The sequence below is a fragment of the Pseudophryne corroboree genome, chromosome 1 (assembly GCF_028390025.1).
Source record: "Pseudophryne corroboree isolate aPseCor3 chromosome 1, aPseCor3.hap2, whole genome shotgun sequence".
Lineage (NCBI taxonomy): Eukaryota > Metazoa > Chordata > Amphibia > Anura > Myobatrachidae > Pseudophryne > Pseudophryne corroboree.
The window spans coordinates 559,425,725-559,437,771 of record NC_086444.1 but is presented as its reverse complement, the minus strand read 5'-3'; the positions used below and the strand labels follow the sequence as shown (position 1 = coordinate 559,437,771).

General features: G+C 37.6%; 1 protein-coding gene across 2 annotated transcripts in view; it reads left to right on the top strand.

Moving 5' to 3' along the window:
* FKTN (fukutin) overlaps positions 1–12,047 on the top strand; it is a 48,622-nt gene that overhangs the window by 33,863 nt on the left and 2,712 nt on the right. For both annotated transcript variants that reach the window (XM_063914145.1, XM_063914144.1), the window contains exon 8: positions 158–291. In XM_063914145.1, coding sequence (XP_063770215.1) covers positions 158–291 — 134 coding nt within the window. The remainder of the gene's footprint in view (positions 1–157; positions 292–12,047) is intronic.

The window sequence follows — 12,047 nt, the reverse complement described above, 5'->3', positions numbered from 1 at the left end:
CTTTATCACTTCTTTTATAACTGCCTCAGACACAACTAATGTATAGAATCAAGATGGATCTAAACATTATAAAAATTTTAGCAGTATTATATTTCATTTAAGCTAGCATTTTTCTCTTATTTTTTTTTTTTTAGTACACTGTGCTTTTATTTTTCAGGATGGTATAGACAGTGTAACATTATTCCATACAGTAAAGATGTGGACTTGGGGATATTTATACAGAACTACAAGCCTGAACTAATCCCAGCATTTCAGAAGGCTGGGCTCCCACTCAAGCACAAATTTGGCAAGGTCAGTATTGTATTTGCTAGAAGTCTCCGTTTCTGTAAAAATGATTTTCCTACATATTTAGTATATAGGTTCTTTATACTTGTGTAACTTCCTTTTCTGTAAGATTTTTTTCATGAGAGCAATATTTAAAACTATACCAAAAATAAAATAGACTCATTCTATTTAACATATTAGCTAAGAAAATACTACCATTTTCTTTCCAAGTATGTTCTTGTCATAATATGTGCTGGGCTGTTTAGAGAGAGGGGGGTACACACAGAGAGATCCGTGTTTAAAATCTAAGCAATCTGACTAGATTGCTTAGATTTTAAGCATGGATCTGTCGTGTGTATGCCCCCCAGCGATAGCGATGCGCGGCCCCGTGCATCGCTATCGCCGGTGCTAGATTGAGCTGCATGTAGGCTCAATCTAGCGGGTCGCTCACTTCAGCGCTGTGTGAAGTGAGCGGCCCCCCGTCCATCCGTCCCCTCGCTTAGCACATCGCGCTGTGCTGAGTGGTCTGTGTTAAGATCGCTAAGCACATATCTCTCCCGTCAGTACACCCCTTAAGATTTTCTCCTTGTTCTCATTCATTGTTATGTGTGCGTTAATCTAATCTTACTGACTGCATCTGATCCACATTTTATGGAGAAGCTTAGTGGGTATACCACAATAGAACTGCGCTCAACCCCTAAGGTGTGTGTGTTTAGCTAACGAATGCACATCAGATGTAATAAAGGATAATGTATGAACAGACCCAAATTTGAGTTTGCACTTGGATATAGAAATCACAAAAATAACAATATGATGCAAATTAATTGTTGTGAGCCACTGTATTTATTGTATACTGGCCAATCTAAAGGTGTGCGGTTAATGCCCAGGGTGGGCGATATTGTCTCTTATAAAGTTCATGCAGGTTATAATACAGACTGCGGCGTCCTGCACATCTGCTGTTGAAAAGTCTTTAGGAAAAAAATAATAATAATAAATGCTGGTGTTGGTAAATAATCTTTAAAACCTTCACGATGCCCTGAGCATCGTGAAGGTTTTAAAGATTTTTTACCAACACCAGCATTTATTATTATTATTTTTTTCCTAAAGACTGGACCTGTCTAGCGGCGGGGAAAGGATTCAGATGCCGCTCTGCAGAGCGGCTAGCTGCGCCTCTCCCACCGCTTACAGAGAACGCACCTGTCGCCCGCTCCAGCCGCACGCCGCGCTCCGTCACCAGCTTCCTCCGCTGTCTGGTATCCTAGCAGCGCTGCTGGCTTCCGGGTTGGTCCGGTCACTCTGGAGACTCCCAGAGGAAGACCGAAAGGTTGAAATGCGTTGGAGGAACTACAAAGAAAGAACCACTACAGATTCAAAAACTTCATCAGGAAGACTCTTTCCCACGTCGAAAAGACCCGGTCACGTGACCGGACCAACCCGGAAGCCAGCAGCGCTGCTAGGATACCAGACAGCGAAGGAAGCCGGTGATGGAGTGCGGCTGGAGCGGGCGACGGGTGAGTTCTCTGTAAGCGGTGGGAGAGGCGCCGCTAGCCGCTCTGCAGAGCGGCATCTGAATCCTTTCCCCGCCGCTAGACAGGTCCACCTCTCTGACCGACCTGCACCCGGGGAGTGTCTGAACAAGGACGCACCACGGGCAGCAGGGGTAGAGAGGGGAACCAGTCTGGAGACCCCTTTTTACCCCACTTATGCCACCACCGTAAGCTCAGGGCATCGTGAAGGTTTTAAAGATTTGTTACCAACACCAGCATTTATTATTATTATTATTTTTTTCCTAAAGACTTTTCAACAGCAGATGTGCGGGACGCCGCAGTCTGTATTATAACCTGCATGAACTTTATAAGAGACAATATCGCCCACCCTGGGCATTAACCGCACACCTTTAGATTGGCCAGTATACAATAAATACAGTGGCTCACAACAATTAATTCGCATCATATTGTTATTTTTGTGATTTCTATATCCAAGTGCAAACTCGAATTTGGGTCTGTTCATACATTATCCTTTATTACATCTGATGTGCATTCGTTAGCTAAACACACACACCTTAGGGGTTGAGCGCAGTTCTATTGTGGTATATCCACTAAGCTTCTCCATTTACATATAGGTGGGTTGGAACACCCATCAGAACGAGCAGCACACCCCGGCTAGCTATAGAATAAAGACACTCAGTGCGCAGAACCCTCCAATTTATACTGATCCACATTTTAGTTTGTTATGCTCATGGCTAGGATCTAAGGGGCTAATTCAGTAAGGATTGCTGATGCGATCCTTACCGCATATCCCAGATGTTTGAGTCCTGAACAAGACCCATTCTGCACATGTGCAGAACGAGTCCTGTGATTGCGGCGCGGATATGCAAACGCCTTGGCCTGATTGACAGGCAGAGGCATTCGTGGGGAGAGACGGGGGTGGCTGGCATTAGGGAAAATTGGGGCGCCGCCCCTGTTTTCTGGGAGTGGCGAGGCCAAGGACTATGTCGTGAGACGCAGTTACCTTGGCCTCGGAAGCCACTCTGTGACGGCAAGGCTGAGAAAGCTTAGGCTTATTCAGCCTGTCGTCGGAGATGAACATCGCGACCATCTGAGAAGCGATCGCATCGCAAATGCAGGGAGAAGGTGGTATACTAGGGACTGCAATTACAAAGCTGCTGCGAACAGCTTTTTGTAGCAGTGTGTGCATTATGCAAGACCACTGTGTGTGTTTTCTGATGCATATAGTACATTACTGCCTTTGGCAGCTGACGTTTACCATAAATTTTGCTATGGGGTTTAAAAAATCCCAGATCTGCGCCTGTATATGTAAGCTGCTTTGATTTTGATTCCAAATTAAACAATACAAGTTATATCAAAGCGCTATAAGTGGAAGGGGAAGGGGAGGGGGGAGGGGGAGATACCAGTATGTTTACAGCTCTTTTTTGAGTTGATGAGTGTCCGGATTTTTTAATGAGTGAATTTGGATTCCATATAATTGCCTTGTGGGATATCCTCAGCAGGTAGTAATGGGCTAAACTGTCCCTATCTGTACCTTGCTGTGTTGGTAATTTCTAGTTCCCGTGGCTGGTTTCCAAACTTCTGCCTCACAGTCTTCACGGCCGAGTTGCGGGTTTTTGCAGCACTTCCGGTCGCGGCAATGACGTACTTCCGGTCACACGGTCCAACGCGTTTCATGCCTCAGCACTTAGTCATGGATAAGGTGGATTGCATGAGATGCTCTATTTATTGGATTAGATCTAAAAAACTTTATTTATAAAACATTTAAAAAACGGAAATCCTTTGTTTATAAAACAGGAAGTGATGTCATATTTTGGTGGGAACCTCATGCTTTTTTCTTTTACTGGTATCATTGGGGGATTAATGTGTAAATAAGTTATGTGAAGTTAATATATGTTAAAATATTATAAAAATATATTTTAAAAAGAGGTTATCTTTATTTATATAGGATATCTTTATAAGAATCTGAGTACTTTACTCTAAAAAAGTTTTTAAATTTATATCTATATTGAGACCATTCGGTTGCAAGGTTTTTAAATGGTATATCCATTTTGTTTCATTCTTTAACAATTCTGCTACATTATTTCCACCTCTCCAATTTTTTTGAACTTTTTGTATACCCATAAATGAGAGGTTGGAAGCATCTTTGCTGTGATGTTCCAGATAATGTTGGGATACACTATGAGTCGTTAGTCCTTTCTTTATATTGTATAAGTGTTCTGAGATGCGAATGCTTAATTTTCTTTTTGTTTGGCCTACATATTGGTAGCCACATGGGCATTCAATCAGGTAAATCACTCCCTCGGAATGACAGGTTATTTGACTTTGAAGATCATATTCCTTATTCGTTATATTTGATTTAAATTTGGTTATCGGTTTCATTCCTTTCTTTTTTGTAATTTTGCAAGCATTGCACTGTAAACAATGGAAATAACCTTTTGATCCAGTTCGTGTTTTTTCTTCAGTTGGGACAAAACTTCTTGTTAGATCTTGTCTTAAATTTTTTGCTTTTCTATAAATTATTTTTGGTTTTTTCGGAAGAATTTTATTCAATTGGTCATCCAGGTTCAAAATGTGCCAATGTTTTTTCAGCATTTTTTCTATTAAATAGTGGTCACTGCTATATTGGGTTATAAATGACAATTGATGCTCTGATTTTATTTCTTTTTGTTTATATTGGAGCATTGTTTCTCTATTCATATCTTCTACTTTCATTATCTCTTGTTCCAATGTCTTTTCGTTATAACCCTTTTCTTTAAATTTTCTTTTTATTTCCTGTGCTTGTTTCTGAAAAATCCTTTTATCTGAGCAGTTTCTTCGTATTCGTCTGAATTGTCCTCCTGGGATATTCTGTAGCCATAAGTGATGATGATTACTTCTCGTGTCAAGGGCGGTGTTCCCGCTAACCTTTTTTATGTGTGTACATGTTTGTATGTTGTTATTCTGAATAGAAATTTCCAGATCTAGATATACTATACGTTCTTTACTGAAAGTTGAAATAAACTCCAACCCATATTCATTTCGGTTCATATATTCAAAGAAGTCCTTCAGTTGCGTATCTGATCCTTCCCATATGAAAAAAAGATCATCTATGTACCTATACCATTGTTTTAGATTTTTTGCATATGGGTTGTTATGCCATATTTTTTCTTCTTCCCAGCTTGCAACAAAAAGGTTTGCATAGCATGGTGCAAAAGATGTGCCCATAGCGGTGCCCTTGCTTTGGTTGTAGAAGTTCCCTTTATACCAAAAATAATTATGGTTAAGAATAAACTCTATTCCATCCATTATAAAGTTCGTTTGATCCGTTGGGATATCTGTCATTGTTGTTAGGAACTTTCTTGTTGCTGCACAGCCTTGCTCGTGATTAATGCATGTATATAAGGATCTTACGTCACTTGTACATAAGATGAACTCTTGTTTCCACTCGACTTCTTTTATCTTCGATAGTACATCCATGATGTCCTTTAGGAAGCTTTTTTGCTTGCTTACAAGATCTTGTAAAAATGTATCGATGTATTTTGAAAAATTAGCCGTTAACGAATTAATGCCAGAAATTATTGGCCTTCCCGGAGGTTTGTTTTCACATTTGTGCAACTTTGGTAGCTGGTATATTGTCGGAATCTTTGGATACTTATTGTACAGAAAGTCAAATTCTTTTTGGTTTATGATTCCAATGTCTCTACCCTCCTCTAGTATCTCTAGCAGTTCTTTCTGAAATTTCTTAGTTGGATCCTCAGCCAATTTTTTGTACGTTTGTTCATCTGATAGGATATTTGACATCTCCTCGTATTGTTCTTTATCCATTATTACTAGCCCTCCTCCTTTATCTGCCGGCTTAATTATTCGTGAGGAATCCTCTTTCAATTGTTTTAGAGCTTCTTTCTCTCCTTTAGTTAGATTATATCGTATCTTTCTTGTATCCGGTAGCTTCTCTATTTCTTCTTCCAAGAGTCTCTGAAAAGTATGTATATGGGCCCCTTTTATATGTGCTGGATAGAACGTTGACTTTGGTTTCAGTCCAGTATGTTTATATCCATTTTTCTCTTCCACCAACTCGTCACTATTTGCTGTTGAGAAAAATTTCTTTATGCACAGTTTTCTTATATATTTCTGAGTGTCCATATACAGATCGAATTTGTTCAATTTGGCATGGGGTGCAAATTTCAATCCTTTCCTTAGTAAAGATATTTGGTCTTCTGTTAATTTCTTTTTGCTCAGATTGTAAATGCCAGCTTCCTTGATATTTTCAATTCTTTCATTTTTCAAAACTTTTTTCTTCTTTCTCCCACCCCGGACACCCCTTCTCCTGGCGATTGTTCGTCCCTCTTTTTCTTTTTCGGTACCTCTGTCCAATCCGGTGGGTCTTCTTGTTCTTCCCACATCTCGTCTAAAAAATCAGTGTCATACTCTTCCTCATTTTCAGTATCCAGTGTTCTTTTTCTCTGGATTCCTCTCAATCTTTCCGTTTTTTTGCTATTTTCTATTTTCTCCATTAGGGCTTGATGGTCGTTTTTTTCTTCCATCTCTGCTGCCTTTACTCCATTTCTAAAGGACTCTCATCATTTTGTAGGGGTTCCCTTTATTATATTCAAAATTTTTTGGATTGTATAATGGATATCTTTTATTACCCACTGTTGACGGTTTTTCCTTAATTAGTGGTTCTCGTTTATCATTGTTTCTGTTCCCATTATTTTGCCATTTATTGTTTTGCCATCTGTTGTTTCTTGCGGGATTTGCCTGACTGGATGTTCTAGGATTTCCAACATTCCTTCGTTCAGTTTTACTGATCGTTTTGTTTTCTTCCAGATCTCTATAGAACTTTCGTTGTTTTTGCTGAATAATTTCATCCTCTATCTAAAAAAATGGAAAAAATAGAGGATGAAATTATTCAGCAAAAACAACGAAAGTTCTATAGAGATCTGGAAGAAAACAAAACGATCAGTAAAACTGAACGAAGGAATGTTGGAAATCCTAGAACATCCAGTCAGGCAAATCCCGCAAGAAACAACAGATGGCAAAGCAATAAATGGCAAAATAATGGGAACAGAAACAATGATAAACGAGAACCACTAATTAAGGAAAAACCGTCAACAGTGGGTAATAAAAGATATCCATTATACAATCCAAAATTTTTTGAATATAATAAAGGGAACCCCTACAAAATGATAAGAGAGTCCTTTAGAAATGGAGTAAAGGCAGCAGAGATGGAAGAAAAAAACGACCATCAAGCCCTAATGGAGAAAATAGAAAATAGCAAAAAAACGGAAAGATTGAGAGGAATCCAGAGAAAAAGAACACTGGATACTGAAAATGAGGAAGAGTATGACACTGATTTTTTAGACGAGATGTGGGAAGAAGAAGACCCACCGGATTGGACAGAGGTACCGAAAAAGAAAAAGAGGGACGAACAATCGCCAGGAGAAGGGGTGTCCGGGGTGGGAGAAAGAAGAAAAAAGTTTTGAAAAATGAAAGAATTGAAAATATCAAGGAAGCTGGCATTTACAATCTGAGCAAAAAGAAATCAACAGAAGACCAAATATCTTTACTAAGGAAAGGATTGAAATTTGCACCCCATGCCAAATTGAACAAATTCGATCTGTATATGGACACTCAGAAATATATAAGAAAACTGTGCATAAAGAAATTTTTCTCAACAGCAAATAGTGACGAGTTGGTGGAAGAGAAAAATGGATATAAACATACTGGACTGAAACCAAAGTCAACGTTCTATCCAGCACATATAAAAGGGGCCCATATACATACTTTTCAGAGACTCTTGGAAGAAGAAATAGAGAAGCTACCGGATACAAGAAAGATACGATATAATCTAACTAAAGGAGAGAAAGAAGCTCTAAAACAATTGAAAGAGGATTCCTCACGAATAATTAAGCCGGCAGATAAAGGAGGAGGGCTAGTAATAATGGATAAAGAACAATACGAGGAGGAGATGTCAAATATCCTATCAGATGAACAAACGTACAAAAAATTGGCTGAGGATCCAACTAAGAAATTTCAGAAAGAACTGCTAGAGATACTAGAGGAGGGTAGAGACATTGGAATCATAAACCAAAAAGAATTTGACTTTCTGTACAATAAGTATCCAAAGATTCCGACCATATACCAGCTACCAAAGTTGCACAAATGTGAAAACAAACCTCCGGGAAGGCCAATCATTTCTGGCATTAATTCGTTAACGGCTAATTTTTCAAAATACATCGATACATTTTTACAAGATCTTGTAAGCAAGCAAAAAAGCTTCCTAAAGGACACCATGGATGTACTATCGAAGATAAAAGAAGTCGAGTGGAAACAAGAGTTCATCTTATGTACAAGTGACGTAAGATCCTTATATACATGCATTAATCACGAGCAAGGCTGTGCAGCAACAAGAAAGTTCCTAACAACAATGACAGATATCCCAACGGATCAAACGAACTTTATAATGGATGGAATAGAGTTTATTCTTAACCATAATTATTTTTGGTATAAAGGGAACTTCTACAACCAAAGCAAGGGCACCGCTATGGGCACATCTTTTGCACCATGCTATGCAAACCTTTTTGTTGCAAGCTGGGAAGAAGAAAAAATATGGCATAACAACCCATATGCAAAAAATCTAAAACAATGGTATAGGTACATAGATGATCTTTTTTTCATATGGGAAGGATCAGATACGCAACTGAAGGACTTCTTTGAATATATGAACCGAAATGAATATGGGTTGGAGTTTATTTCAACTTTCAGTAAAGAACGTATAGTATATCTAGATCTGGAAATTTCTATTCAGAATAACAACATACAAACATGTACACACATAAAAAAGGTTAGCGGGAACACCGCCCTTGACACGAGAAGTAATCATCATCACTTATGGCTACAGAATATCCCAGGAGGACAATTCAGACGAATACGAAGAAACTGCTCAGATAAAAGGATTTTTCAGAAACAAGCACAGGAAATAAAAAGAAAATTCAAAGAAAAGGGTTATAACGAAAAGACATTGGAACAAGAGATAATGAAAGTAGAAGATATGAATAGAGAAACAATGCTCCAATATAAACAAAAAGAAATAAAATCAGAGCATCAATTGTCATTTATAACCCAATATAGCAGTGACCACTATTTAATAGAAAAAATGCTGAAAAAACATTGGCACATTTTGAACCTGGATGACCAATTGAATAAAATTCTTCCGAAAAAAACAAAAATAATTTATAGAAAAGCAAAAAATTTAAGACAAGATCTAACAAGAAGTTTTGACCCCAACTGAAGAAAAAACACGAACTGGATCAAAAGGTTATTTCCATTGTTTACAGTGCAATGCTTGCAAAATTACAAAAAAGAAAGGAATGAAACCGATAACCAAATTTAAATCAAATATAACGAATAAGGAATATGATCTTCAAAGTCAAATAACCTGTCATTCCGAGGGAGTGATTTACCTGATTGAATGCCCATGTGGCTACCAATATGTAGGCCAAACAAAAAGAAAATTAAGCATTCGCATCTCAGAACACTTATACAATATAAAGAAAGGACTAACGACTCATAGTGTATCCCAACATTATCTGGAACATCACAGCAAAGATGCTTCCAACCTCTCATTTATGGGTATACAAAAAGTTCAAAAAAATTGGAGAGGTGGAAATAATGTAGCAGAATTGTTAAAGAATGAAACAAAATGGATATACCATTTAAAAACCTTGCAACCGAATGGTCTCAATATAGATATAAATTTAAAAACTTTTTTAGAGTAAAGTACTCAGATTCTTATAAAGATATCCTATATAAATAAAGATAACCTCTTTTTAAAATATATTTTTATAATATTTTAACATATATTAACTTCACATAACTTATTTACACATTAATCCCCCAATGATACCAGTAAAAGAAAAAAGCATGAGGTTCCCACCAAAATATGACATCACTTCCTGTTTTATAAACAAAGGATTTCCGTTTTTTAAATGTTTTATAAATAAAGTTTTTTAGATCTAATCCAATAAATAGAGCATCTCATGCAATCCACCTTATCCATGACTAAGTGCTGAGGCATGAAACGCGTTGGACCGTGTGACCGGAAGTACGTCATTGCCGCGACCGGAAGTGCTGCAAAAACCCGCAACTCGGCCGTGAAGACTGTGAGGCAGAAGTTTGGAAACCAGCCACGGAAACTAGAAATTACCAACACAGCAAGGTACAGATAGGGACAGTTTAGCCCATTACTACCTGCTGAGGATATCCCACAAGGCAATTATATGGAATCCAAATTCACTCATTAAAAAATCCGGACACTCATCTTATCAACTCAAAAAAGAGCTGTAAACATACTGGTATCTCCCCCTCCCCCCTCCCCTCCCCTTCCCCTTCCACTTATAGCGCTTTGATATAAATTTTGCTATGCCATTAGCATAATTTGAATAAATTAATTGACTTGAAATAAATATTTCTTAGTTTGAAATCACATGAGAGAGAGACTACCTGCTTCCTGAAGAAATTATTAAAATACAAAAAGGCTGCATCTTGGCATTTAATTAGACCTGCATGGTAAACACACTACTAGCTGGTTTTCTGTGTTACATGCAGTACATCACAGTTTTCACACAAAGGGATCTCTGAAATGGTTAAGTTATGAAAGAATGAAATTTGCGAGACTTCAGTGACTCCCGAAATAAATAAATATTAAGTACAGTTTGCTATAAATGTGACATGGATGGCAAGTCATTAATTTCTATTCAAGAAGATCCTTATTTCCCTGCAAAAATGGTTGATGCTGTTACACAAGGGTTATCTTAAAGTTTCCCAGTAGATGGCAGTGTCACGTAATAGTTGTAATGTCAGCTTCTATGTTTTGTCACTGATACTGGCATCTCTGTCGGAAAAAGGATTTGAATTAAGCACTGTTACATTTATATATGTTTTAGATGTAATGTTTGCCAACATGTATAGAGGAAGATGTTATTGTCTTAATATCCATAGAGTTGAGAAGCAGTACTCGTACAATGTTGCTACAAATAGGTGAAACCATTGTACTGAGATGTTTTCTTTCCAGATCTCTAAATAGTTGGTAAATATATAAACAAATGTACATATATTTTACAGGTATTTGTTGCAGCAATAAAATTGGCAAAGGGAAAAGAGAATATAAAGTACAACTTACAGTAGACTGCAGGGTTAAAGCTTCAGGTTTCTTAAAATAATAATGTATTTAATTATATATTAAATCTTTTTTTTTTGTCAGTATAATTTGTAACTTTCTATGTTATTATTTACTTGTTAGCAGCTAGCAGGGTACATTGTTACCTATGAATTAAACTAATGAATTATTAGTTATAGAGACCTAGAGGAGAATTAAATTGCCAGCAAAGGGTGTGAATTGCCGTTGCTGCTGTATTTAATATGCCGGCAACTGCACCCCATCTCGCACCTTGCACCCGGACGATTGTCAGATGCGCACAAAAGTACTCACTACCCTATTGGGCAGTGAACACTTTTGTGTGAAACCGGGCTGCCGTACAGCGTGGCTATTATCGCGCTGATTTGACCAGGTGAAGGAATTCAAAAAGTTTGCAGTTTCTAAAGCTCTTTTTTGCCTAATAATCAGATTTTACAGTCGGTTTTATTTTAAGATTTGTAGAAAAACTATTTCTTTCACCATTTGTTTTGCTTACAAATTCAGTAGTATTATTTGTAAATTCGGTGTAAGATTTGTTTCTAATGTTAATTTGTTTTCATAATAGAAAGTAAAAAAATTATGTTTTAAAGATGCCTATTAGAATTTCCAAAGGAAAACTAGTTTGAGTTTGGATCCAGTCTTTCAGTGTCCCATCACCAAATTCAAGAATAGTCTTCTTTTTATCTCACATGAATTGTCTATCCAAAAACCTAAAGCAAACTTTATTTGGCTAACCGAATAAAATCTTGCAACCTAAACCTGCTTCATTAGGCCGTAAATGCATAATGTAACAACAACATTCTGTTACTGTGTGGAAATAAATGAAGGGGTTTTGCTTATCACAGAAGAATCATGTGACACCCTGTTTATGTTGGATGGAGAGATGATTGTCTTTGCTGGTTACAATAATACCTGGGATTCAGAATCTGCACTGCAAAACTGTACACTTGGCAATAGTAAAAAAAAAAACTTCACTACATTGTCTTTCTTTACAACTTAACTAACCCTCTCACGCCGAGTCCTGAGCGGGGGGGAGAGATATGTGCTGAGCGGTCTGTGATAGATTGCTCAGCACACATCTCTACGTGTGTACCCCC